The 23,028-nt window shown below is 40.4% G+C and overlaps 1 protein-coding gene across 6 annotated transcripts in view; it reads left to right on the top strand.

Annotated features, from left to right (window-relative positions):
- Window positions 1-4,873: 4,873 nt before the first annotated feature.
- Window positions 4,874-23,028, top strand: part of MAP3K4 (mitogen-activated protein kinase kinase kinase 4) — a 67,877-nt gene continuing 49,722 nt past the window's right edge. For 4 of the 6 annotated variants that reach the window (XM_041404193.1, XM_041404194.1, XM_041404199.1 and 1 more), the window contains exons 1-2: window positions 8,500-9,112; window positions 22,166-22,356. In XM_041404193.1, coding sequence (XP_041260127.1) covers window positions 9,042-9,112; window positions 22,166-22,356 — 262 coding nt within the window. In that variant the 5' untranslated portion in view covers window positions 8,500-9,041. Of the gene's footprint in view, window positions 5,213-8,499; window positions 9,113-22,165; window positions 22,357-23,028 lie in introns of those variants that run through there. The other 2 variants (XM_041404196.1, XM_041404195.1) reach the window with 2 other exon arrangements.

Here is a 23,028-nt window from a genome sequence, read left to right as displayed (position 1 = left end):
CTTTCATATTTATGCACAAATACAAGGCTCCATGAATGTCAATCTGGCAATCAGATTCACTTCTGGTTTGTGCTAAAAATTGCAAATTGTATAATTGTCAGTCCACTTTAAGTTACCAAAATGCTGATGATCAAGTAGGAAAGATATTCAATGGGATATATTTAATAGGCTGCTTGTTACTGCTTTCTCAGGCAAAAATATTTTAAATTCAAATAAAGATCATTTGGCAGCTCACAGGAAACAAGACTCTGTGATGATGTGACACCTACAGCTCGCAACTTTCTAGGACACTCATGCTCACTGCATTACATCAGAGTAATTCTGATAGCTCTGCCCTTATCCTTTTTAGACAAGTGATGAGGCAGGCAAAACATCACTTTCTGAAGTCTATCTGAGCTCGTTACTTCAGGGAGAGAGATCCATTCACAGCTGAATCCTCTTACTCAACACCATGGTTGGCACACTGTTGGTGGATACAACAAGGATACCTGGAATAGCTGCAGTGAACACAGCATGGAACGTAACTCTGAAAAGTAATGGTGGTATAAATAGATGTTTTGTAAGCACACTAAATGTGCTTGCAGGTTATTTTCAAATACAGGTAGTGTGATAATTAAAATACATCAGAAGTCTCAGCTGAGGTACAGTGCCATGAATAGGGCACAGAGGCATTCATCTTTTGGTTGGGCAAACCTCACGGAGTAAAAACAACTGCTGAAATCAGAGGAGTCTAAGATTTTCAGAATCCGGCTTTGTATAAATGATTATGGGTGTAACATTCACTCTTTGCAGAGCAGTAAAGGTGACCACATCCAAATAATGACAGCCTTGGTTTATTTGACGTGTAAAATGCAATTGTATATAATTCATACAATTTGAATATCAGGATTCTGTATCACTTAAAATACAAAAGCATGGTTAATGTTACTTGTTTTTCAGAAGTTTCTTAAAATAATCCATGTCGTTCAAGTATAAAATACATTTTTTTTAAAAGGCAGTATAGTTGGTCTTGCTGTAAAACCTCATGAGTAGGAAATGGCACAACTTTGGAAAGGAAAGTACTCACAAAGCTGTGATTTTACCCACATATTTGGTATTGCACACCTTCTTCTGACAGAAAGTTACAATTTAGCTGGTAGGAATGGCTACTTAACAGCGTTATGAATGATATATTTTAGAATAACTTAATTCTTACCAGCAATAGTTCTTTATTAAAAATTCTTTAATTTAAAATCACCATAGTTCACAACAAAATTATAAATAGTACCAAAAGTTTTTGGTTCTGTGTGCTTTTAAATAGTTGTGTTTCCTAGGGAACTTTCTACTTAAGAGGTTGCTTGTAATTCAAAAGTATTTATGAGATCAGCCACAGAATGGCTGAGGTGGACAGGTTCGCCTGGAGATCACCTCATCCCAACACTCTGCTTAAAGCAGGGTGAGCAGGAGCAGGTATCTCAGGGCCACAACCACTTGGGTTTGGAATATCTCTAAGGATGGTGGTTCCACAACCTCTCTGAGCAACCTATGCCATTGTTTGACCACTCTCAGAATAAGGAAAGTTTTTCTCAAGTTTAAACAGAATTTTTCATGGTTTATCCACTGCTTCTAGTCCTTTCACAGGACACCACTGGGAAGAGCCTGGCTCCATCTTCTTTACTCTGCCCCATCAAGTATTTATACACATTGGTAAGATCCTTCCTGAGCCTTCTCTTCCCCAGGCTGAACATTTCCAGCTACTCTCCTCAGATCTCAGATGCTCCATACCCTTCACTACCTTTATGGTAGTCTTTTGCTGGACTCATTCCTGCATGTCCCTATCTCCTTTGTGATGGGGAGCCCAGAATTAAGCTATCATTTGGGGGTGGTTTAGAAAAGTACAATTACAAATTTTAATGCAAAAGTTTGAACTGAAACGTTATTGTTGACATTTGAAATCCAGGTAAGAATAGCAATACAATTCTTCTATTAACCATAACTGTACATTTAGAAATATAGCATATATTAGAGTCATCTTCCACAGTTTACAGAGTACCTAACTCCTCATTCTGTAAGCAGTCATCTAACGAAGACCATGACTGCCTCAGACAGATGGGCTATAGCCCAAATGTCCACTAAAGAGTTAGTTGGAAGATTAAAACTCCTGTGATCTCATCTCAGGCAGGTTACAGCTATCCAGCACGCGATAAAGTTTTGCAACTGATCCATACTGAATGCTTCTGACAGGTGAACAAGCACGCAGTCAGGAGTCCTTCACCAATACTACTGAATGAATAATGTGTGTTTGCCCTGCTGAAAACTGGGTGCTGAATCTCCAGATCAGCATTTTCCCCCAGCTCTGTGTGCCACAACATCCATGCATTGTTGGAAAGCTGGAGTCTTTTATGCAAGTTTAGTCTGTTTCATGTTAGTGCCTCAACGCGTATGCCAAGCAGTAGAGCTAATTGACTGGTATCTCTGCTGAGATTAGGGGTGGAAGAAATTTCTTTCCTGGACTTCACACTATCCCATAGATAAAGAGTCGAAGCAGAGCTCAAACATGCCATAGCATTGAGCCTGCAAGAGAGGAGGAACCAAGCAATTACAGACCCTCAGCTTCAACAAGGTCATCCTGTTCTCAAACAATCTCATTCTATTTTCTTTGGACAGGAAGAAAAACTAACAAAATTTTGACCCCTTTGTATTTCTGATTATCACCATGGCTGAAGAGCAACTGCAGTGGATTTGAGAAGATTTGGACTGAAATATAGAATTAAAATAGCTACTCCTAAAATTTATCAATGCCCATTGTATCCTGACAGTCATAGAGAAATCCACCCAAAGGTGTTGAGAGAAGCCATCTTTTAAACAAACACCTCAGCAGAAAATATCCCATGGATCTCAGCTCCCTAACACAAAGGTCATAATCTGGATTCCTCAGCTGGCTGTAGCTGGAAAGACTGCTCTGCCAGGACATCATATTAGCTCACATCATTCCACAGTTATTTCAAGAGCTGTGTGCTATGTGTCCTCGCATGGATGTGCCTTAAAATAAGCATCAATTCCTGTGAGGAAGAGGAAATGCAAATCAATTATAGAAATAATGATAGAGGCTAATAAGATTCAAATGAGAACAAAATACTCTGAATGCATTGAAATAATGTCAAATGGCAGGTGATCACCTCTTTATAGTGTTTTATACTGTAGGAACTGTATAAGTATTTAGAAGGATGAAAAATGAGAGAACAGCTTTTTCTAAGTAATGAAATTGAGAGAAATGAAAAAAGAAAACCTGGGGCACTGCAGAATGGGACAGAACTGGGAGTTGTAGAATAAGATACTATTTTACTGTGATTTAGTTTGGAGGGCTTTGCAAGAAATGGGGAATATCTTAATTCCTATTGATGTTCACCAGAACTGAGCCATCAACAGGATTACACCACAAAGCTCACCTTGTGAAGTTGTGAGGAAAACATTATTCCAGATGATTCAGAGCAGAAGGAGGAAATGAATCCTATAAACATTTATATGTATGAGTAACAGTTCTCCCAGGGTTGTCCCACTGATTTCAGTATGCCTATTATATAAGTGAACTGATGTGTATGTAAGTGTTTGCAGGGATTAACATTTAATGAAGATTAAAATTTTCTCATGGCTGCATACAACTCCGTCCAGCTGATAGAACTGCCAGGACCTGCTGGGGTGAAGGAAAATGCTAGCTATGCTGCTTTTCTGTGTTTACTCTCACTTATAAAAAGATCTGTGGGAAGGAGGAGACATGGGCAGCTCCTGTCTTCCTAGACAGGGAAGTTTGATACAAATCTCACAGCTGTTTTCTGCTGGGACAACGCAGCTGCTGTAAGGCAGACATAGACAGAATCTCAGCTGCACAACCAGATATTTTAAAAAGACGTAGTCTGGAACTTTTTTTTGTGCTTTCTGGGATGATGGAAATAAGAAGCATCACTTTATACATTTTGGTATAAGCAACAAGTCAAACTTGCAAGATGCTTGAAAACATGTTGGAAAACATTGTTGCGTGCACCAATGCATTGAATTGCCCTGTCAGGCACACACAGAAGACAGATGGATATGCTCTGGGCCTACAAATATGGTTTCAAATAATTGGCCCCAGTTCTTCACTGGAGCATCCTTGAACATGAAATTAATGCAGTGAACACAAATGCAGACAAGCATTCGGTCTTGTTTATAAATGCCCCATGGCTGCTCACTGACTATGTCTATTATACAGCTGGGGAAAGAATTAAAATATGATTTAGCAGGAGCCAAGCTAGCTTCAAGCAAGCTTAATCTGTTGTTGATGGGAAAGTTCAAGTAGCACTGAATTCAGTGCAGCTGATTTTCACAGGTCAAAAATCATTATTGGGAAGATATAAACTGCTGTAGCCAGATGGTATACACGTGTCAGCATTTTCAGTTTCAGATAATTTCTAAGTCCAGTGCCTTGGTATCTCTGAAGAGCAGCCAGTGGGTTTAGCTATGCCCAGCTTTGCAGGCACTGAGCCCAGAGACCAGCTTTGCACAGTAAAAGCATACAGCTTTAAGCACAACTGGATTTTGTACTTCTCTCATATGGGTCATGCCATTTTAATAATGCAGAGGCAGTGCTAAACAGAGCTGCTTTTTAGGACAGGACGTACCTAAAGAAATAACGCCCAGCTGAATTGATAAAACAATAATCACAGGAATGTCTCTGACCTCATGCTACTCTTACTAACAAATACTCCTTTAATAGTGGTGAATTAATGGTATTGAGCCCCGTGCAATCTGACATGCAGCCTGTGAGATGACAGAGCTCAGACAGAAATATTCCACCTCCGTCAAGTTAGCTGGCTCCTATTACAGCACGGGTGTTAAACCATGCTGCTGAACAAGCTTTGGCAGCCACCATGCCAGCTTCCCGAGTGAATGAATCACAGCAGTAACGGGTGATTGAACACGGGTATATACCGTGGGACTCCTTAATTTCTTTCAGCTTCACACTTCAAATCAATTGCAGCAAAGCTCAGATTAGATAACTCTGAAAACTGAGTTCTGTTTCTTTCAATGCCACCCCCAGCCTGATCTTCTGTGACAAGAGTGAAACTGTAGGTGGAGGAATCTGCATATGCCCAGGTAGAAACACATCTTGGTACTTTATTTGGACTCTGGAGATGCTAGTTGCAATGTCTACATAAGAAATGGTGTCAGGTTGTGTTCTAGACATTAAATGCAGGTATTGTTCAGGTTTTATTCTTCATTGCATTGCAGAAGAGCATTTCTAATCTATAACAAAGAAAAAGTGAATATTCTATCTTCAGCACATTTTACTAATCCTAGACTAACCATACCTAGCAAGCTGTTTTCTAATGTCTGATTAACTTTGCTTTTACTTTTAAATAGCTTTTATTAGAATTAAAATAAATGACTCATTTGAAAGAAAAACTAATTGTACAAAGCTAGTTTTGTCAAGAATTTGATTTTTTTTTTGCATGCAGTTCACAGAGTGAAGAAAAATCTGATTACTAGATTTCATTTATTGACTTAAGAACTCAAAACTAAGTTGTGCCTTATTCTGCGCTTATTCATAACTTGAAAAAAAAGTTTGGAAATTTGGCCTTGTGACAGGTACAAGGAGAAAAATTTTCAAACATATTCTTACAACATATTTATTTACCTACATGGACCAAACATTTCTTTGTCTTCGTTAGGATTTTTTTGCATATAGAAAATACCTGGAGAAATGGCAGATGGCAAAAGCACACTGCCTCTACAATTGTGTATGATACCTGTGATGACTTGAGGAGGAAGGAACAACAGAATATATGCCCCAGGAATCGATAGAAATTTCAAGGGGTAGTTGCAGTAGAAATTTGAAAATGCTACTTCAAAGACCTATTTTTGTTATTAGGATGCTATTGCCATGCCAAATTTCTATTGCAAATTCTAGCACTGCTACTGTAATGAAAGGCACTTTGCTAGAACAAAAAGCAATTCCCAAGCAATTGCAGCATCTGCTAAATTACAAAGCCAAATGTTTTCTGGAAAAAAAAAAAGAAAAAAATTAATTCTAAAACTTCTGAAAACAGAATTTAAACTTAAATAAGTTTGTCTATTTTGACAGTTACTTGTTTCCTGGTTTGTTTTTTTAACCTGGAATTTTGGAGTCATGATTTTGCCACATCAGACAATAAAATCCATTCCTAATATTTTAACTCTATTTTCTTACAGACAGATGCTACTGATACTGATGCATATTTTAACCTTGTGCTGCCTTCTGTTCCAGTAGTAGAACCAGAGTGAACGATTTAATTTATCAATTTCCATGCACCTATTAAGTATTGGTATGTTTAGACTCAGAAACTGGCAGTCAGGGAATCTTTGAAATACAATAATATTCTTTAAAAGAAGCAAAAAATAATTTTTTTTTGCTTATCAATTTTTAAGACCTCTGTATTGCCTTAAAATTTTTCCTTTGCTAAATATTATCCCTATATAGGCTATGAGACTCTTATGTCATCTGATGTTTCCTGTACTATCACTTCCAAATATTCCTGCATCTTAATTTCTTCCCAAGTTCTCTGTAAGGCCATTCATAAACTTCTCCTCTTACAATCTTCTCCTTGATGCCAGGAGCTATGTTGCTCACTGTGGTCAATTGTAGATAAAGAAACATCTCTGCATCAAATTTACAGCCTGGCTTTGCTTGGCCAGTATCTGTAGTTCCAGGATATTTTCTGTGATATACCACAAGAATGTGATGCAATGCAATGTGCTGGGTTGCCCTAAAGGGAAAGGGGAAAATGTGTACAGGGAAGAGTTTTCCGGACTGCCGTGTTTGAGAGGCTGCAGTGAATCCCAGTTTACTTCAGTAAACTAAATAACAACAAAAAGTAGTGGCAGTGGTCAGTCCCCATGTCCCACTTTGCCAGGGGCCCTTGGGATGTCTCCACTTCCACAATATCACATTTATGGCAAAATGCAGTATCAGATTTAATGAAAACTTGGTGCTTCTAACAGACCACTGCATCGATTGTTTTGATAGAAAAAGCAAAGAAGTTGAAATGTTTTGCCATGATTGCTAAATATATGCCTGCCCTGCAAACAGGGGCAGAGATGGTGTGAGGCAATGATCCCTAACTGAAAAGAATGTTCAAATTCATTGACTCTTTGTTATTTGTGATCATACTAAAAACACATGCATACTGTGAAGTAAGCAGCTTTACCTTAATGTATGCTTTTGATGGAGATGACAACTAATTTATTAGGTTATCACTTCAGAATTTTTGACCTTCAGCTATGGTTTCCAAGTTTTGTTCACCAGGAGAGATTAGTGAGATTGTATTGCGTGCATCTGCCATGGAGCTGCTTTATGGTTTTGGGCTCAATACGCAAACAAAAGTCTTTAACATGTTAAATACTGCATTTTTCCATTATGTGAGGTATCTTAACTAATAATTCTTGATGCAAATGCTGAATGTCTTGATGTTTCAATGTCATGATCATCAGGATCATGGTGATTTGGGTATCTTTCTTGACCTATGGAAAACAGCCTAAGTGGCTTCCTGCACTTAAATACTGCATTTTTCCATTATGTGAGGTATCTTAACTAATAATTTGTGATGTCTTCATGTTTCAATGTCATGATCATCAGGGCCATGGTGATTTGGGTATCATTCTTGACCTATGGAAAACAGTCTAAGTGGCTTCCTGCATAATGATATTTATCTGGTCCTGCATTTTAAAGAATGCATTCATTAGGATGATAAATAGTAGGTAGTATTAAGATGATAGAGTAGAAGTATATCCTGTTTTTCAGCTTAAAAATAATTCTTTTATTTCAAAGGAACTGTTGAATTTGTTTCCTAAACTTCGACAGAGAGGTGGACAACTATTTCATGAACAGTGACTTTACAGCTGAATTTTGGCATCAGACTAGAAAGGTGCAAAGTTCTTGTACAGCTAATGAAGGAACTGGTGCAAAAATGCAGAATCTAGAACTGATTCTAGTCCAAGCTCGAATTTCACCCATCAGAAATATTCATGTGCTTTGTGTACGCATGACTAATGCCAAGGTTTGTTGCTGTGCTTCCAGTCCCGTAACACAGAAGGCGAGGCTCCCTCCCAGCGATCCCAACAACTGAACGACCCGTGGCACTCTTCTGCCTTAGACGGGAGTTGATATTGATATTCCAGCCAACCTGCAGTTCAGGAAATCACATTTTCCTTCCTGTATTTCCAGCTGGATAATGTGGCTCCAGTTCTCTGTCCAAGGCTGATAACCAGCGCTGCTGGAGGGTTTAAAAAGTGCAGGCTCACAAATTCGAACAAGTTACTCTGTCAGCAGCAGAGTATAAAAGACAGAAGATAATTTTTCCACGCACGCCCCAGAGGGGACCTCCCGGGTCCTTCACGCCCTCCGCCTCCCCGGACCCGGCCGCGGTCGCTCCAGCCTCCGCAGGCGCAGGGCTTCGGGCGAGCACGGCTGCAGGCAGCGGGCACCTGCTGAGGGAAACCATCTTGCCCTCAGCAGTAATATTTTCCTTCTGTCTCTGTCTGCCGGCGGTGTGGCAGCGAGCAGCGGCAGGACCGCGGCAGCCGCAGGCAGCGCCCGGCAGCTCCGCCACCGGGCCAGGGAGGGGGCGGCAGCGCCCGCCGCGCCCCCATCGCCGCCCCGCCTCGGGATAAACGGGGCCCCTCGCGGGGAAGTGCGGAGATGTAATTTATGTAATTTCCACGGTGCCGGAGGGAAGCATCGCTGTTGCACAGCCCATCCCGACGCCGCGGCCGAGAGGGGGAAGCCCGTACCGGGAGCCGCCCCCAGCCCGCCGCGGCGGAGCGGGCGCCTCTGGCGCGGCCGGTCCCTCCTGGCGCGCCGTAGCGATGCTGCCGGCGCCGCTGCCCTCGGAGGCTGTTCCCAAGATGGCGGCCGCGCGGGCGGCTCTGCGCGGCCGGGCTCCTGCAGCCGGCTAGGGACCCGCTCCCCTCCTCCTGCTGCTCCTGCTCCTCGCTGCGCCCCCGCGCCGCGCACCGGGGCCCGCCGCCATGCCGGCCCCGGTGCATGCATGAGAGACGCCACCGCGCTGGTTTGTGCCGCCGCCGCCATGGAGGAGCCGCCGCCGTCGCCGCCGGGGAGGTCAGTAACCAGCGCTGCCCCACAGGGAGCTCCGTGCAGGGAGCGATGCCGGCCGGGGGCTGCGAGCGCCGGGGCCGGGGGTGCACGCTGTGTCTCCCGGCCCCTCCGCGCTCCGTAACCTGCGGCGGCTGCTGCTGCTGCTGCTTCAGCGCTTCTGCAGAGCGCCCACGGAGCGAGACGGTGCTGCGATAAGAAATCTCTGGTGGCTGCGGTGGGTAAAGCAGTGTTTTGTGGGCGCTTTGCATTTAAAAGCAAATCGTTTCCTTCGCCCCCAGCCTCGCAGCAGTGCAAGCGGGTGTGTCGGGGCACTGCCCGCCCGGCTCTCGGGGTCGGGCCGGGGGTGCGAGGGCTGCAGAGCGGAGGGGGAGCAGCAGCTGGAGCCCGCGGGAGGCTGGCGGAGCGTGCCCTGTGCTCCTTGACCTGTGAACTGCAGCGATAGAAGCGCTGCCCTCTTGGAAAACTGTCCCGTGTTTATGGCAGCCGTGATGAAAATCGGGTTCTCTCCGGCGTGCCCGTGAAACAGCAGGGTCGTGGCTTATCGCTGCTGGTAGCGTTGCAATCGATAGTTGTAAGACGATAGAGTTAGGAAAAAAAAAAAAAAAGCGTTCACAAAGAAGTTTTGTGATGCCTCAAAGCTTTCTGCCATTGCTGTCACCTCCTGAATGTGCTGACCTGCAGATTGGCTTTTTGCAAGTCTCCATCTGTGCCCTGCTGAGAGATGGTGATGCAAATTACTTTATGGTTTAGTGTTTCCAGCTGGCTGCAGAAGTATTGCATAAGTCCAAGTTATTAATTCCGTGGCAATTATTTCTCATTTTTAAATAACATCCTGTTGATGCGCTTCACTTCTCACTAGGAGGCATTCAGGAAACGTTTTTAAAACGCTTGTGTGATCAATTAGTGCTCTAAGGTAGTAGTCAGGTGCATTGTGTTCCAGATGTGCTGTGCAAAATATCTGCTGTTATGTTGCTGAGATAGTTCTTGAGTATTGTGTGCTGCTGTTTTATACTGATGGGATAAAAGGGAACTTGTGATGTGCTGCTGTGTGGGCCAAGGCTATGGGTTTGAACAATGCCTTTGAGTTTTCATTAATGTGCATTAACGATTTGTTTTTCTCTCATGAGAATTCCAAAATCAGAATATATATAAAATTAGTAAGATTTAACAGAAATGGTATGAAATACAAATGCTATAGGGCAACTGAATTAGTAAGCTTCTAAGTTCCTTTTCAAAGGACTCTTCAAAGACTAACACTGCAGGTTAAGCAGAAAATGATTTAAAATAAAGTTTGTACAACAGCATGACCCAAACCTGGGCTGTCTTCATGTAGAAGAGTAATCTTCAGAGCCTGAATAGAAAACACCCAGGCATTTCCTGTGCAGGGCCATTTCTGACCTCTGCTGGATTCTGCTTATTACAGGACAGTTTATATGAGTCGGATGTGGGTGTGGATAATGTGGTGACAACTTTACCTAGCAAATGAAAATTGAATTAGCTATTTCGGAGTGAGCTGGTGGGTGGGAAGGGGATGTCTCAAAACAATTAGGTAGGCTTAATTTGTGTAGGGTAGTGCATGTACTCCATCCACTGTGATTCACTTCTGCGTGTACTTTGTGTCCCAAGTTCACACCTGCTTCTCTGGCTTTATGCAGCACTTGCTTTTACTTAAATGTAATACAAGTGAAGCGTCTGAAGCTTTTTCAAACGCGATTACTTTTGATTTAAATTTTGGAATCATCATTAGGTGTTTATTCTCGGGGCTGTGAGGTCAGAATCTTGTTGCAGTCAGTTTATTTTGCACAGGCTTGGGCGTTTGAAAACCATTTGATGGCAGATCGCTTTTAATCCTGTTTGTTGAGTATGAATGTATTCTTGTGATAAAGAGTTCTGGTTAATCGTAAAGTGCATTGCTATAATGCGTTCTCTTTAAGTTAACTTTAGTTCTGGTGGAGAAGTATTCAGTCATTCTGAATTAGCAATGCACCTACATTTGTTTGATAAACAAAGCTTATTGATTTGTTGTTTTGAGACTGCCTGGTGTGAGAAATCTGCTTGTCTTTGTGTGAGGAGTCTGTCTCTTATTAGAGGATAAATGCAATCACAAATTTTGTAAACTGAAGGCAAATGCAAATTGTATTTATGACTTTTTTTTAAATTGCACAGTCCTTAGTCAAAAGCTTTTGATTGTGAATCCCTCTCCAAAAACATTGTTTTTCCCAGGTATTCCTTTCTTTCTTGAAACACATTTTGGTGGGGGGAGAGAGGGGAGACAGCTCTAAAGTGAAAAATGCTCAGGGAAGCTACGAGCAGATGTTGATTTTGAGATAGAATTGCACTTTGACCCTGGATAGCATGCAGTGGTTATGGATAAGTGAAAAGATACTACTGAAAGGTTTAGTGAAGAATTCACATTTAAGTATCAATCCTTAAAACAAGTGGAAAGTTTTCAAGCTAAAATGTTTCCGCTTTGGTAATCTAGAATGTTAATTAAAACAAATGTGTTTGGTGCTTCTTGATTATTACCCATAGGCTTTAAATTTCCGAAGCCAAATTTTAGGCTTTCCCAAGAATTTTCTGGCACAAAATCCACTCTAGAGAAAAATGAGGCCTTAAGCATGTCCTTTGTTGGGACTTTGCCCTTTGTTTGGGGGCACTGCAAAGGCAGGGAGAGCCATAGAACTACCCTGACTTGTGCCTTGATTGCTTGTAGCCCTCTTTTCTCCTGCCATACATCCAGTGCAAGGGGTGAAGGAAGGACCAAGGCTGTGAATGAAGTGGGACAGAATTGTGAATTATGTGGAGGCTTCCTCCTTGCTGGGGAACTTGTTAGTAGTCTGTCTATCGGATTTGTTGTCCCTAGGATGACAGTGAATTGGGGCTGTCAGTCTGCAACATCTGTGGTTTGGGGGAAGCCTGAGGTTATGTCATGAATTGTGCTCAGCCTCTTTTCCTGCTTGCCAATCTGTATGGCTGATAGTGTATGAGCAGTGAAAGAGTTTATTTTATTAACTTAAGATCATAGCTTCAGTGGGAAAGATGATATAAGTATATAGAGCTTTGCCATAGCTTTTATTCCCCCCCATGCATTTAAATGAGGTAAGATGTAATCTCTGTTCTACATGTATTGCATTTTCTTGTTTACATGTGCAAGGTTGGAATGGCTGACTGATTGCTGCACCTACGCACAAACACACATGAAGTGCTCGTTGAGATGTCTTTGGCATTTGTAGCAGTAAGGATTAGTCTGTGTTGTGTGGCTGCTTGGGTTGTTTTTATGTCTGTTAATTAGTGCTGTCAGTGTCAAGGTTGGTTTTACTATTATGTAAGCTAGTGATATGGACCTTTGTGGAATGCAAACTGTGCTGTGATGAAAACAAATCTACTGAATTTAAAGGAAAGCATAAGGGATATGCAGTAATTCTTACTTCAGGGAGCTAATTGGGATTTTTAGAGGCTTATAAAGATTTGACTTCCATGACAACCACATTTCTTAAATTATATACAAACCATTCTTTTAATGTGCAGCTAAAATACATTTAGAAGACAATTTTTCATAGTACCAACTGATAGTCAATAATGTGTTGACCTCTGTCAGCACAGGAATCTCAGCTCGTTTCTTCAGTTGCGTGGTTGGACTTGCTGTTGTCTACAACATTTATGTTTGCAAAACTTTCCTTCAGTTTTATTCTTCTCTCAGATGTTAACTGCACTGATGCTATGTTTGGTCTGTAATTTATTAACTAAATAATTTTTTAATTTTAAAAAATAACTTAGAAGCTTATTTATTTAAAGAGTTGACAAGGGTCCCATGCTCACTCTTGGCTTACTGCAAATGTAAAGCAAAATGAAAATGTTTGTCTTTAACATCTGAATTTAAGTTACTGAATTGTCTAATGTTCACTTGTGTCCAGTCCAAGAACGCTGTGTGTAAAGCCACATTAATTTGTCATGAAACCCAGTCAGGTTTATTCTGGAGCCAGACAAGATAGGATGTAACTATCGTGCTGATGAATGTCTCCTGCAGTCTTAGGGTAGAAGGAGGAAATTAGTTCTGTTCTGTCTGTTCTGTCCTGCTGGTATTCAGTGGTACTGAGTGTCGTGTTTGCTTTCTGATGTGGTGTAAATGTATGGTTTATTCTGCCCTTGTGCTGCTGCTTTACTTGCTGTTGCTTTTCCTGAGAGCAGTATTTGGAAAGGCTTTTACCATTTTGGCTGTAGAACATGCATTCAGTAAGTGATAACAAGGCTGCAGTTCCTCATGCCTCAATGACTTCTTGGCCTCACTGTAGAGCTCTCTGTGGGTGTGACCACTGAGCTTTTGGGATGCTCCAAATAGTGCCGAGGACTGAAGTCCTGTTGCATTGCACGGATTTTCCAAACGTCACGGACAAGAACTCATGTCTGAGCATGCTGTGCTCAGACAGCAGCTTCCATTGAAAACCTATTTAACTTTCAGTGCTTCACCTTCAGGGTTCTTGTAGACTTTGACTTTGTCTAAATGATGAACTGAAACTTTGGGATCATAACCAGTTGTTAGTTTTTTCTTATCTGGGAATGGAACTTTCTGCCAGGAGAGCAGAGTGTGTGTGGGAGAGTGAAGGAAGAATGGCTGTTACAGTTCTTTTTATCTTTTATCACAGGTCTATGGATTTTCCAGTTTATCACTTTTATATATGACATCTTTATAGTTGAACCTAGCATCCTAACACTCTTTTCCCAGTAGTATATAACTTGTCTTGGTGCAGCTTAAGTTTTCCAGAAAAGCCATGCAGGTGTATTACTACAGATTTTTCATAAGTAGTTCTTAATTAAGTATACTTTACTGCATTGGTGTGTGGCTTGAGACCTTGGGATCTGATCTGTGCAGGTGCCAAGAGCTTAATTGCAGCACTTACCCTTTGGATTGATACTGTACTTTGTAGTGCTCAAACATCATTAGTGAGGAAAACATATTTCAGAGATTCTTACTTAAAAAAAAAAAAAGAGTTCAAATTCCCAAATATGAGCTAGCATATAGTTGAGGTTGAAAAAGTAGCACTAATAGAGAAGCATGGGGGTCTGGAATCAATTAATACTTTAGCATCAGTAGTTAAGAGGAGAGGTTAAGAGAAGAAGGCTACTAACTGGGCTGGGTAAAGCTCTCTTAGCTCCTGTTTCTACAGTTCTAACCTTTGATCCATTTGCAGCCTCACTTGGCAGGCTCAAACGTGGATGTGGAAACCTAACAAACCCATCAACACTTTCACACTTTATTGCACATTATACAGCAAGGGTAGAATTAAATAGTCTTTTTTTCTTTTGAAATAAAATATGGCATAGTTTTAATCAAATAATCTATTGGGGGCAAGCTCAGAAATGAATGTACTGTAAATGCTGTTACATCATGGTTCAAATTTGTATGAAAATTTGCAGTAATCCCAGATGGAAAAATTAGTTAAGCTTTCTATGTTTTCAAGTTTGCTAGTAAAAACCAGAAAGTTCTGAGTATTTTTTTCTGAGATGAGAACATGAAGAACTGCCAAAACTTTTAAAAGAGCTCAATTTTATTATTTTTTTTTGTACTTATTTCTAGTTGGTATAACTTGCAGAAGAAAAATTACTTCCTTAGATCATTTAAATATGTTTCAGTAGTGCTTATCACTACTTGCTATATAAAGATATGATGAATACTACTTTGCATTCTGCTTAATTTATTCTTGAATCAGTGTTTGACAATTTCTTCTTTTGAGGTTTACCATGTTGTTCTAATCAGCCAAAAGATGCTCCAATACTTTACCACTCTTTCAATAGCTTAAGTTAGATTTTACTGTGATGTTGTCTTTCTGTTGTAAATATAGTAAGCATATATAGAAGCTTCTGCCCAGGAATATAAGAGAATTTTGGGAAAAGTGCCAAAGTAGTAGTAATTTGCAGAACTGACTCTGGTGGCTTCCAGATCTTGAGAAGGAGAAAATTCTGTTAAACTAAAATTTGCTAGTAAGTACATTAGTGCTATAAGGAAATTTGTGATGCCCAGTCAGACATATGCTTGAGGTCTACTGTAGAAATGAAGTGTGTTCACACTTGCTGGGTCCTTCCATTCTAATTAAACAGCTTAATTGAGAGTTACCAAGGAGGAAAAGTTGTTGCTGGGAATCAATTACAGTTTGACTGTTTAGCTCAAAGCTGTACATTAGTCTTTTCCCCAGTAATGACTTTTATTTTGTCCTTGGTGGTTTCTGGAGAAATAGTGGTGGTTTTCTCACGGTGAAGTGTCGCTCCAAACCACTCTTTGTGTTTCAGCAGAAATACTTGCTTTATATTGCTTCCTCAGCTGATGTGGAGTTTTTTGTGCTTGGTTCGTAGCTGTTAGCAGGGTTGCTGTAGTGTAAACGTGTAGTTTGCAGCGGGTGGCATGGGTTTCATAGCAGCCTTGAGTATCCACATTTATGCAGCCCTGCTACAGGTTAGTTTTCAAAGATGAACAAGGTGTAAATAGTGAACAAAGCAGGACTTTTGAAGGGTTCCTATTAAGTCCTGACATTTCACTAATGAATGAAGTTCTGGTGTTTCTGTCATTATGTTCACAATCCCTTGTTCATAGGTTAATTTATAAGAAAGCTACTGGAATTATGTAATCAATCAATTCTTGGTGGTTACACCAGTATTTCCTTAAGCATTTTCCTGCCCAAGTGTTTTGACTTTATTGTTGCTGCAAGTAAAAATCTGCATTACTTTTGTGGCTGAGTCAGGTAAAAAATACTGTTCTCATCTCCTAACATCTCTTGTCCTCCCTCAACTAGCAATGTCTGCCACATGCAACTTGCTAGTGTGTCATTAAGTACATTTAGCTGCCTAATCAAAATTAAAGCGGCTGAAGTTGGAAAAATCCTGCTAACAAAGGCATTCCAGCTAAGCTGGATTGTTTTGGCAGCACCAGTGAAGGACCAGGATTGGTTCTGTAACTTATACCTGTGCATCTTGGGTGAGGGTGACTTCTGGCAAAGTGTCTGGAAAGCAGAAGTGACAGTCATGTAAAATTGTTTCATGTGCAGCCAGAAGAGAGTGACTGAGGGCACCGTTTCACTTAACACTCAGCAGGTTGCCTTCTTCACCCTGGTGTCTCTGCAGGAGACTGCCAGCTTCAGGAGAGATGTAGTGGAGGAGATTGGCTGTCCCGTGCCTTTGGGGTTTTTGCTTGTGGGTCTTGATCTGACAGGTAAATGGTGCACCAAAAAAACGATGGGTTTCTTCACTGTCAGGCTGGTGCCCTCTGTGCAGAGGGATGGCAAAAGGGGTAGGGATGTGCAACCTGTGAAGCAAAAGATGCACTGGAACAGGTTCCACTTTTTACTGTGTCATCTTACCATGACTGTAGTGTTGGTAGTTTCTGAGGGTCTTCATTGTAAAAAGTTGTGTGAATAGCTTTATATTTCATACTTGATAAAAATTTTTTGGAATATTGCTGCCTTTTTTGTATTCTTACAAGTGTCTCTGCTGTAAGCTATTTTAATTCAAACTTAGATTCTATAGGATTTGCCCATGTAGACATACTAGATGAAAGATGCAAGTGCTTTTTTTGCATTTTGTGTCAGGAGTAAATGGTAAAATGACAATCTTGTTATAAATAAATTCCTTGCTCTGCTTTACTCCTGTCCAGGTATCAGCTTTTTCCCCCCAGTATGCTGGATGTTCATTCCTAGGTTGCAGAGATAAATGATCACATATGCTACCTTCCCCTGATTCCTCTGGGAGAAAAAAATTGTAGCTGTGTACAGCTGAATTTGAATTCAAATATTTATTAAGACTGAAATTTTTATGCTGGTACTGTATCTTTAAAACATAATTTAAAATTTGCTTCCTCTAAGTGCTGTGACAGACTTAAACAGGGTGCATATAGCAAAAAAAAAAAAAATTACAGCTTCATTTGTACGTACTGTGTGCGAATTCCTGCTGTGCTGCAATAAAAAAAATGTAATTAAAAAAACCCAACAAGATCTTTTCCTTGCCTTCTACTTAAGACTTCCTTTTGCTGCACTTAGGGGACTTTATAGTAAATGCAGTAGCATCAAACACTTCATTTTTGTATTCACACATGTAGCAGATATTTGAAAATACCTTATCCAAAGCTGGATTTTTAGTTGCTTCTGGTTTTCAGTTCAGAAACTTTTCAGATCCATTGTCCGTTTATTTGAGATTACAGCTTCCCTCAGAACATAATATTTAAAAAGTGGTTAAAATACAGGGGTGCATGATGCTTTCCTAATGGTGGAACGTAACACTGTGTTTACACCAGGTAGCTGTCCTGTACTGTAGCAAAACTTCAGGTTTTTGCATCTTGTTTTCCTGATTAGATTGTCTAATTCTCAGTCTTTGATACCCAAGGTGCTACTGATTGTTTAGTGAAGTTTCTTCCTTGTGCTGTTGGTCCAGGACTATCATTGCATTCTCTTCTGCAACAAAATGAAGCCTAGTGCTGCCCCAAAGAAACTGGAGCTTCTGATTCCAGTTTTGCTGTGTGTGGTGTTTAGCAGCACTGACTGAATACTTTATAGCTTTTCTGTTTTAACAGGTGCAAAGGTGGGTACCTAAAAATTCTGTTTGCTTTTTGTATTACCAGCAGCTGTTGGGTGATGACAGTTCTTGTCAGAATACTGTTTGAAATAGACTGGTTGCAACTACCTCTAGGGAGGGCTAGGTTAGCTTTTAAGATGTGTTTGGCAGTGTGTAGTGCCTGTGTTTTCTGCTCCTTTTGCTGACTGGGAATGTCCATTACTAAGAACAGATTCATGTAGCTTTGTCTTCCTGCAATAATTATCGAGTGGCATCTGAGTTAAGGAGTATATATTTGAAAAACAGACACTTCACTTTAAACAAAGCCACTGAATGTCAAGAGCTGGTACCTGGTAATTGGGGCTGGGCCCTGTAGAGATATTGCAGTTCTTTGTATGAAAGTGGCAGGGTGCCGTAAGAAGTGTTGAGAAAGAGCCTTCCTGATTCCTGCATGGTGTGATGTCTTTGAAACTGCAGGAGGCTGTTTACAGCAGCAGTGTCTGGAGTGCACAGCTTCCAAACCATTGTGGTGGGCAATGATTCTGGCTCTGGTGTGGGAGCTGCATAACTCAAACTTACTGCCATGTGCTTGCAGTCCAGTCCATTGATCTCTACTGCTCTGATCCCTGGCAAGCGTTTAAGCTGCCTGTGGGATGATGAGCAATGGCTGAATCTGAGTTAATTATGTAAGTGCCTAATGTATTTGAACTCCTGCTTATGACAGGGGTAGCTGATAGAAGGGAAGAGTAAAAAGATGTTTTCCCCCATATAGCTGTCACAGTTTTGAGGATGATCTCTCCTTAATGACTGTTACAGACTTTGCAAGTTTGCATAATGCTTCAGAAAAATTTTGTACGGGTTAAAAATAGTATTCCTCCTACTTCAGCCTAATTATTGTAACATTCCCCTGTGATCCTCAGTCATCTTTTTGTTTGCTAATTGGTTTTTTTGAGTGATGAATGAATGTATTTTTCCGAAGGTTGTGGCCTTTATCAGTAGTGGTGGTTACCAGACTTTTTGCTTCCCACCCTGCTGCTTCGAATTTCATGCCTTGATTTCTGTCCCTCCTTCCTAATTTTGTTTGCAGGCCTTTGAAAATCTAGAAGAGTTATCTTGATTTTCACAACCGAGCTGGATTTGTAGATACATTGCCATCACTTTTACTTAGCTAAAAAAAAAATCCCGTTGTCATCCAGAAGTGCAAATTAAAGAAATTATGTATTTTGTCTTTTCAGCTTCTGGTTGAAATGCACCCTAGTATAACATACAATAGTTACTTTTGGAAATGTTCTTGGTTTGTTGGGTTTTTCTTGGTGCATTTCAGGAGTGTCAAGGTGTTTTGCTTTGGTTGTTGTTATTACCATACTGCTCTTAAAACTTTCACAATATTTGTGATTTATGCAGCCTGGCTACAGTCTTTCTTATATTCCAAGGGTAAATTTCCAAGAAGCATTTTTCTCACGAAAACTGAGGCTGGGAACCTGTAAATGGAATATGAAAATTACACACTTCTAGTTTTCCTAGTAGGGATTTGGTTTAGGCTGCTATTGGCAAATAGTAACTGCATTTGTCACGTTTCTAGCTTTCACTTTCTGTGTGCAATCTTAATTAAGATTTGGATGGTTCTCACTGGCTGTGGGGGAGAAAACCTTCATATCTTGGTAGCTAAGAAGAAATTAGCCTTGATTAATGTTTCTCAACCCTGGTTGCAACAGTATTTAGGAACCAACAATTCTGTCTAATAACCAGCACTATAATCTGATTCAGGTTTGCCAGCACTGCGTTTTAGAGATTGGCAGGTTTAATTAGTGTATGGTTTGTTCATGATGGTAAATAACACACAAACATTGCAAATGCTGTGTCAGTAATCTGTAAAAGTCATAACTGATTTTAGTGCTAGAGTGTTGCTGCTGAAGGTCATATATATCTGGTGGTGTCTGGATTAGAAAAATTGATTCTAGCATGTCAAAGCTGATGTAGCTGCTTTAGTTCAGACCCTATATATTTAGTGCATTGTTTTACCATAGGGCTTGCACTGGTGAAACTGATTTGTTGTGTTAATTGACACTGATTTGAGGTCTGAGTTGGGGTACAGGCTTTGCACACAAACCCTAAACTGAGTATGCTGGATTTTTAAAACTTGCTTTGCAACCTGTGCCTTTCTCTATCTAAGCAGACCAGCCAGCTTTGGTTAGATCATCTCACCAGCTACTAACAAGACTGCATCTGTTGTTACGAATGAGAGCATGATTGCTGGTTTTGTGATATGATTTCAAGTGCTGCATGTTTTGTGATGTCTGCTGTGCTTCTTATCAAAGAACATCTTACTAAATTACCCAGCAAAAATGGTTGAATGTTAAGTAAGTCATGCTGGATGCTGCTGTATAGGTATGTATGTAATTCAGGTGTGAGGTTGGAGGGTAATTTGGATACTTCTGGCACTCATGCCCTCTCATCAGACATAGCAAGAAACAAACAAGGTAGAATTATAGAATCATTTAGGTTGATAAAGACCTCTAAGATTGAGTCCAACTGTAAAGTAACACATTCAAGTCCACCAGTAAACCATGTCCTGTAAGGGCCCCATCTACAGATCTTTCAAGTGCCTCCAGCAGTAGAGACCAAAATAATCGAAAGTTCTTTAAAGATCACTTAGTTTGGCTTGGTGAAGAGATTTGATCATTAAGTTCTTCAAAGAGGTTGCTTACTTATCAACAGAAGGAAAACAGTGTTTTCACTGGTCTTCCCTAATGAGGTAACTTGTCCTAGTTTAAAACTGCCTTGGAGACTTAACGTGAGTGCTTGCAGGATCTGTTCTGCCAGACTCTGCAGGAGCATCAGCGCTCCACCCTGTGCCTTGCCAGGCCAGTGAGATCACTGAAAAAATAAATGGCTCCATAAGCGCTGGAACTAATAACTTCTGTTTTATGTGGTTTAGTCTCTTGTGGTTGATTTGTCTTTGGCGAGATCAGAGGGATGTTCTCTGCCTGTTTTGCAGTAGAGTTGTTTGCAAGCATTCTCAGAAATAAAGCTCATCTGGTGTCCAAAAAGATGTGAACTTGAATTCCACTTTCCCAGCTCAATGCTTACAAGATCTCTTTCTCCTACTCATCCACCTATTTTCACCAGATCTGTGGGAACAATTGTAAGACTTTTTTTTAGTATTTGGACAGTTGGAGTTGGTTAAATCACATTGCTAAGACACAGTAGCAGCATGATGTCCCAAGTCAAGGAAACCAGACTAAAAGTATTGGTGATTTTGTGTAGCTGTCAGTATGACCAGATTGTAGGGCACTCCTAAGACTCCGGGTGGTGCTGCAGTGCCACCTGGGTCATTTTTATTGAGTAACCAGTAAAGTTTATCTGCAGAAGTTGGTGAACTTGCCTGCTGCCTTCTCAAAGCTGAAGTAGTAGAGTGAGAAGAGTGAAGCAAAAAGAGTATTTCATACACTAAGTGTTTCTGTGGCTTTGTAGAGAACATAACCTTTCTGCATGCTAAGGTATTTTTCCTGTTTGTAGCTAAAGGCCAAGAAAAAGAACAGTATTTGTGTTTTATTTTGTTACTCTTACTGCTCTACTAGCTTACTGTTCTACTAGCTGTCCATATTCTGACATACTACTTGCTGCAGTAACTCAGACTCATTTCACTGGAATTATGAGTAACATTCCTTGTCTGCCCCTAAAATAGTAGCAAGTAAAATATAATTTGTGATTTGAATGAAATTGAAGTTATCGGACACTGATGCTGTCTTGCGCTGATTTAGATCAACTGTTTCTTTGCCTCAGTGTCCTTTACTAGAGTCAAGAGTTACTGAGAATTCTGTAGGCTTGTTATTTGCACACCTGCTTCAGAAATAAGTTAGGGAATAGAGGCAAACCGTTTCTTTTTTTTCTTTGAAAATGGTGTGTGTTCTTCTCCCTGATATATGCTTAAACAAGAGAATTCCATATATGGCACCATTGAGGAATGATAGGATTTATTTATGATCTTAATGGTATTCTTGATGTTAAAATCTGTGAAAAATATTTTCAGATCTCCTATGCTAGATAAAAGTTTTGTGAAGGGTGGGAGAATGATTTTAGAAGTTGCCTTTGTGGTATGAGGGCTTTAGGGGGGTGAAGGATGCAAGAGAAGACCTCTGCTGTTGTCCCTGCTACTGATTAGATTGAATGTCTTGCATTATGTTTGTATGTTTGAACCTTTATTTATTTCATGCATCTCTTAGTTTAGGCTTTCCACAAGTTTTTTCAGGAAGAGATACAAATATATGTAAGTTTACATAGTGTTCTTCTAGTGACGCTGCCTATACCATCCTCTTTGTATGTTGCCTATTATTTATTTGATTGGAAGCTTACCCTTAGAGATATGAAAAAAAACCTGGGGTAAATATATGTGGATATGAAAGTAAAATACAGAACGTTGACTGTGGTTGTGATTTATGGATGAATTAACTTTTTAAACAGATATTCCAAGTAAAATTTCTTTATCTTGAATGTAATGGTTTATTTTATTCTCTGCAGGAAAGAGTGCAAATCAGAAGATGCTACTTCCAAGATCTCTGAATCCGACCCTGAGGAATTATCAGATGAAGCAAGTGCTGACACTTTCTATGGCGCTTCTCCCCCTAGTACACCCCGCCAGATGAAGCGTATGTCAACAAAGCATCAGAAAAATAGCGTCGGCAGACCTGCTGGCCGCTCCACTTCGAAAGGTAGCTGCGGTGTCTTGGTTTTTCTCCTAAAAGGCCTCTTGTTACCTGGTGGAGGGGTTATACAGAAGGTGGAGCTGGACACTGAGGTAGAGTGAAAGAACAGGAGGTAGCTGTCGTGATTTGCAGCAAGGGAAGGCTCTTGGGTATTAGAAGAAAAATTTTGCTATGAGAGTGCTTAAACAATGAAGTTTACCAGAGGAATTGTTGGCTTGTGGAATCTCTATCATTGGAGATTTCTAAAACAGAGCTGGTTAAGATCATGAGCAGGCTAAACTAGTTTTGAAATAAACCCAATTTTGAGCAGAAAGTTGGAAAAATTACTTTCAGAAGTATTTTTAATCACTTTTTTCTGTGATTCTGTGATCTGTAGTAATGGTGTAGTTGCTTTTCTTCTCAATTTTCATGTTCTGAAGCGCTTCACAGGCTGTTTATTGCAAAATACAATTTTTAGTGATTATTCTTTACTCTTTAATGTCAGTGAAGCACTTAAAGTGTAGTTACTTCTGCTTGCTTCTTATTCTTCAGTATAAGGAGATAACGGGGGAAAACCCATACTTGGTATGTGGTTTTTTTCCTAATGTTGCTAAGTAATGGTACCAAATAATAAAACATTTTAGCTTAAAGTGATTTTTTTTTGTTTTTGCTGAAAATGCATGGGTACAAAAAAGCCAT

This window comes from Onychostruthus taczanowskii, unplaced genomic scaffold (genome assembly GCF_017590055.1).
Source record: "Onychostruthus taczanowskii isolate IOZ18803 unplaced genomic scaffold, ASM1759005v1 scaffold21, whole genome shotgun sequence".
In the NCBI taxonomy this organism is placed as follows: Eukaryota; Metazoa; Chordata; class Aves; order Passeriformes; family Passeridae; genus Onychostruthus; species Onychostruthus taczanowskii.
This window is presented reverse-complemented; position numbering and strand designations above follow the sequence as displayed.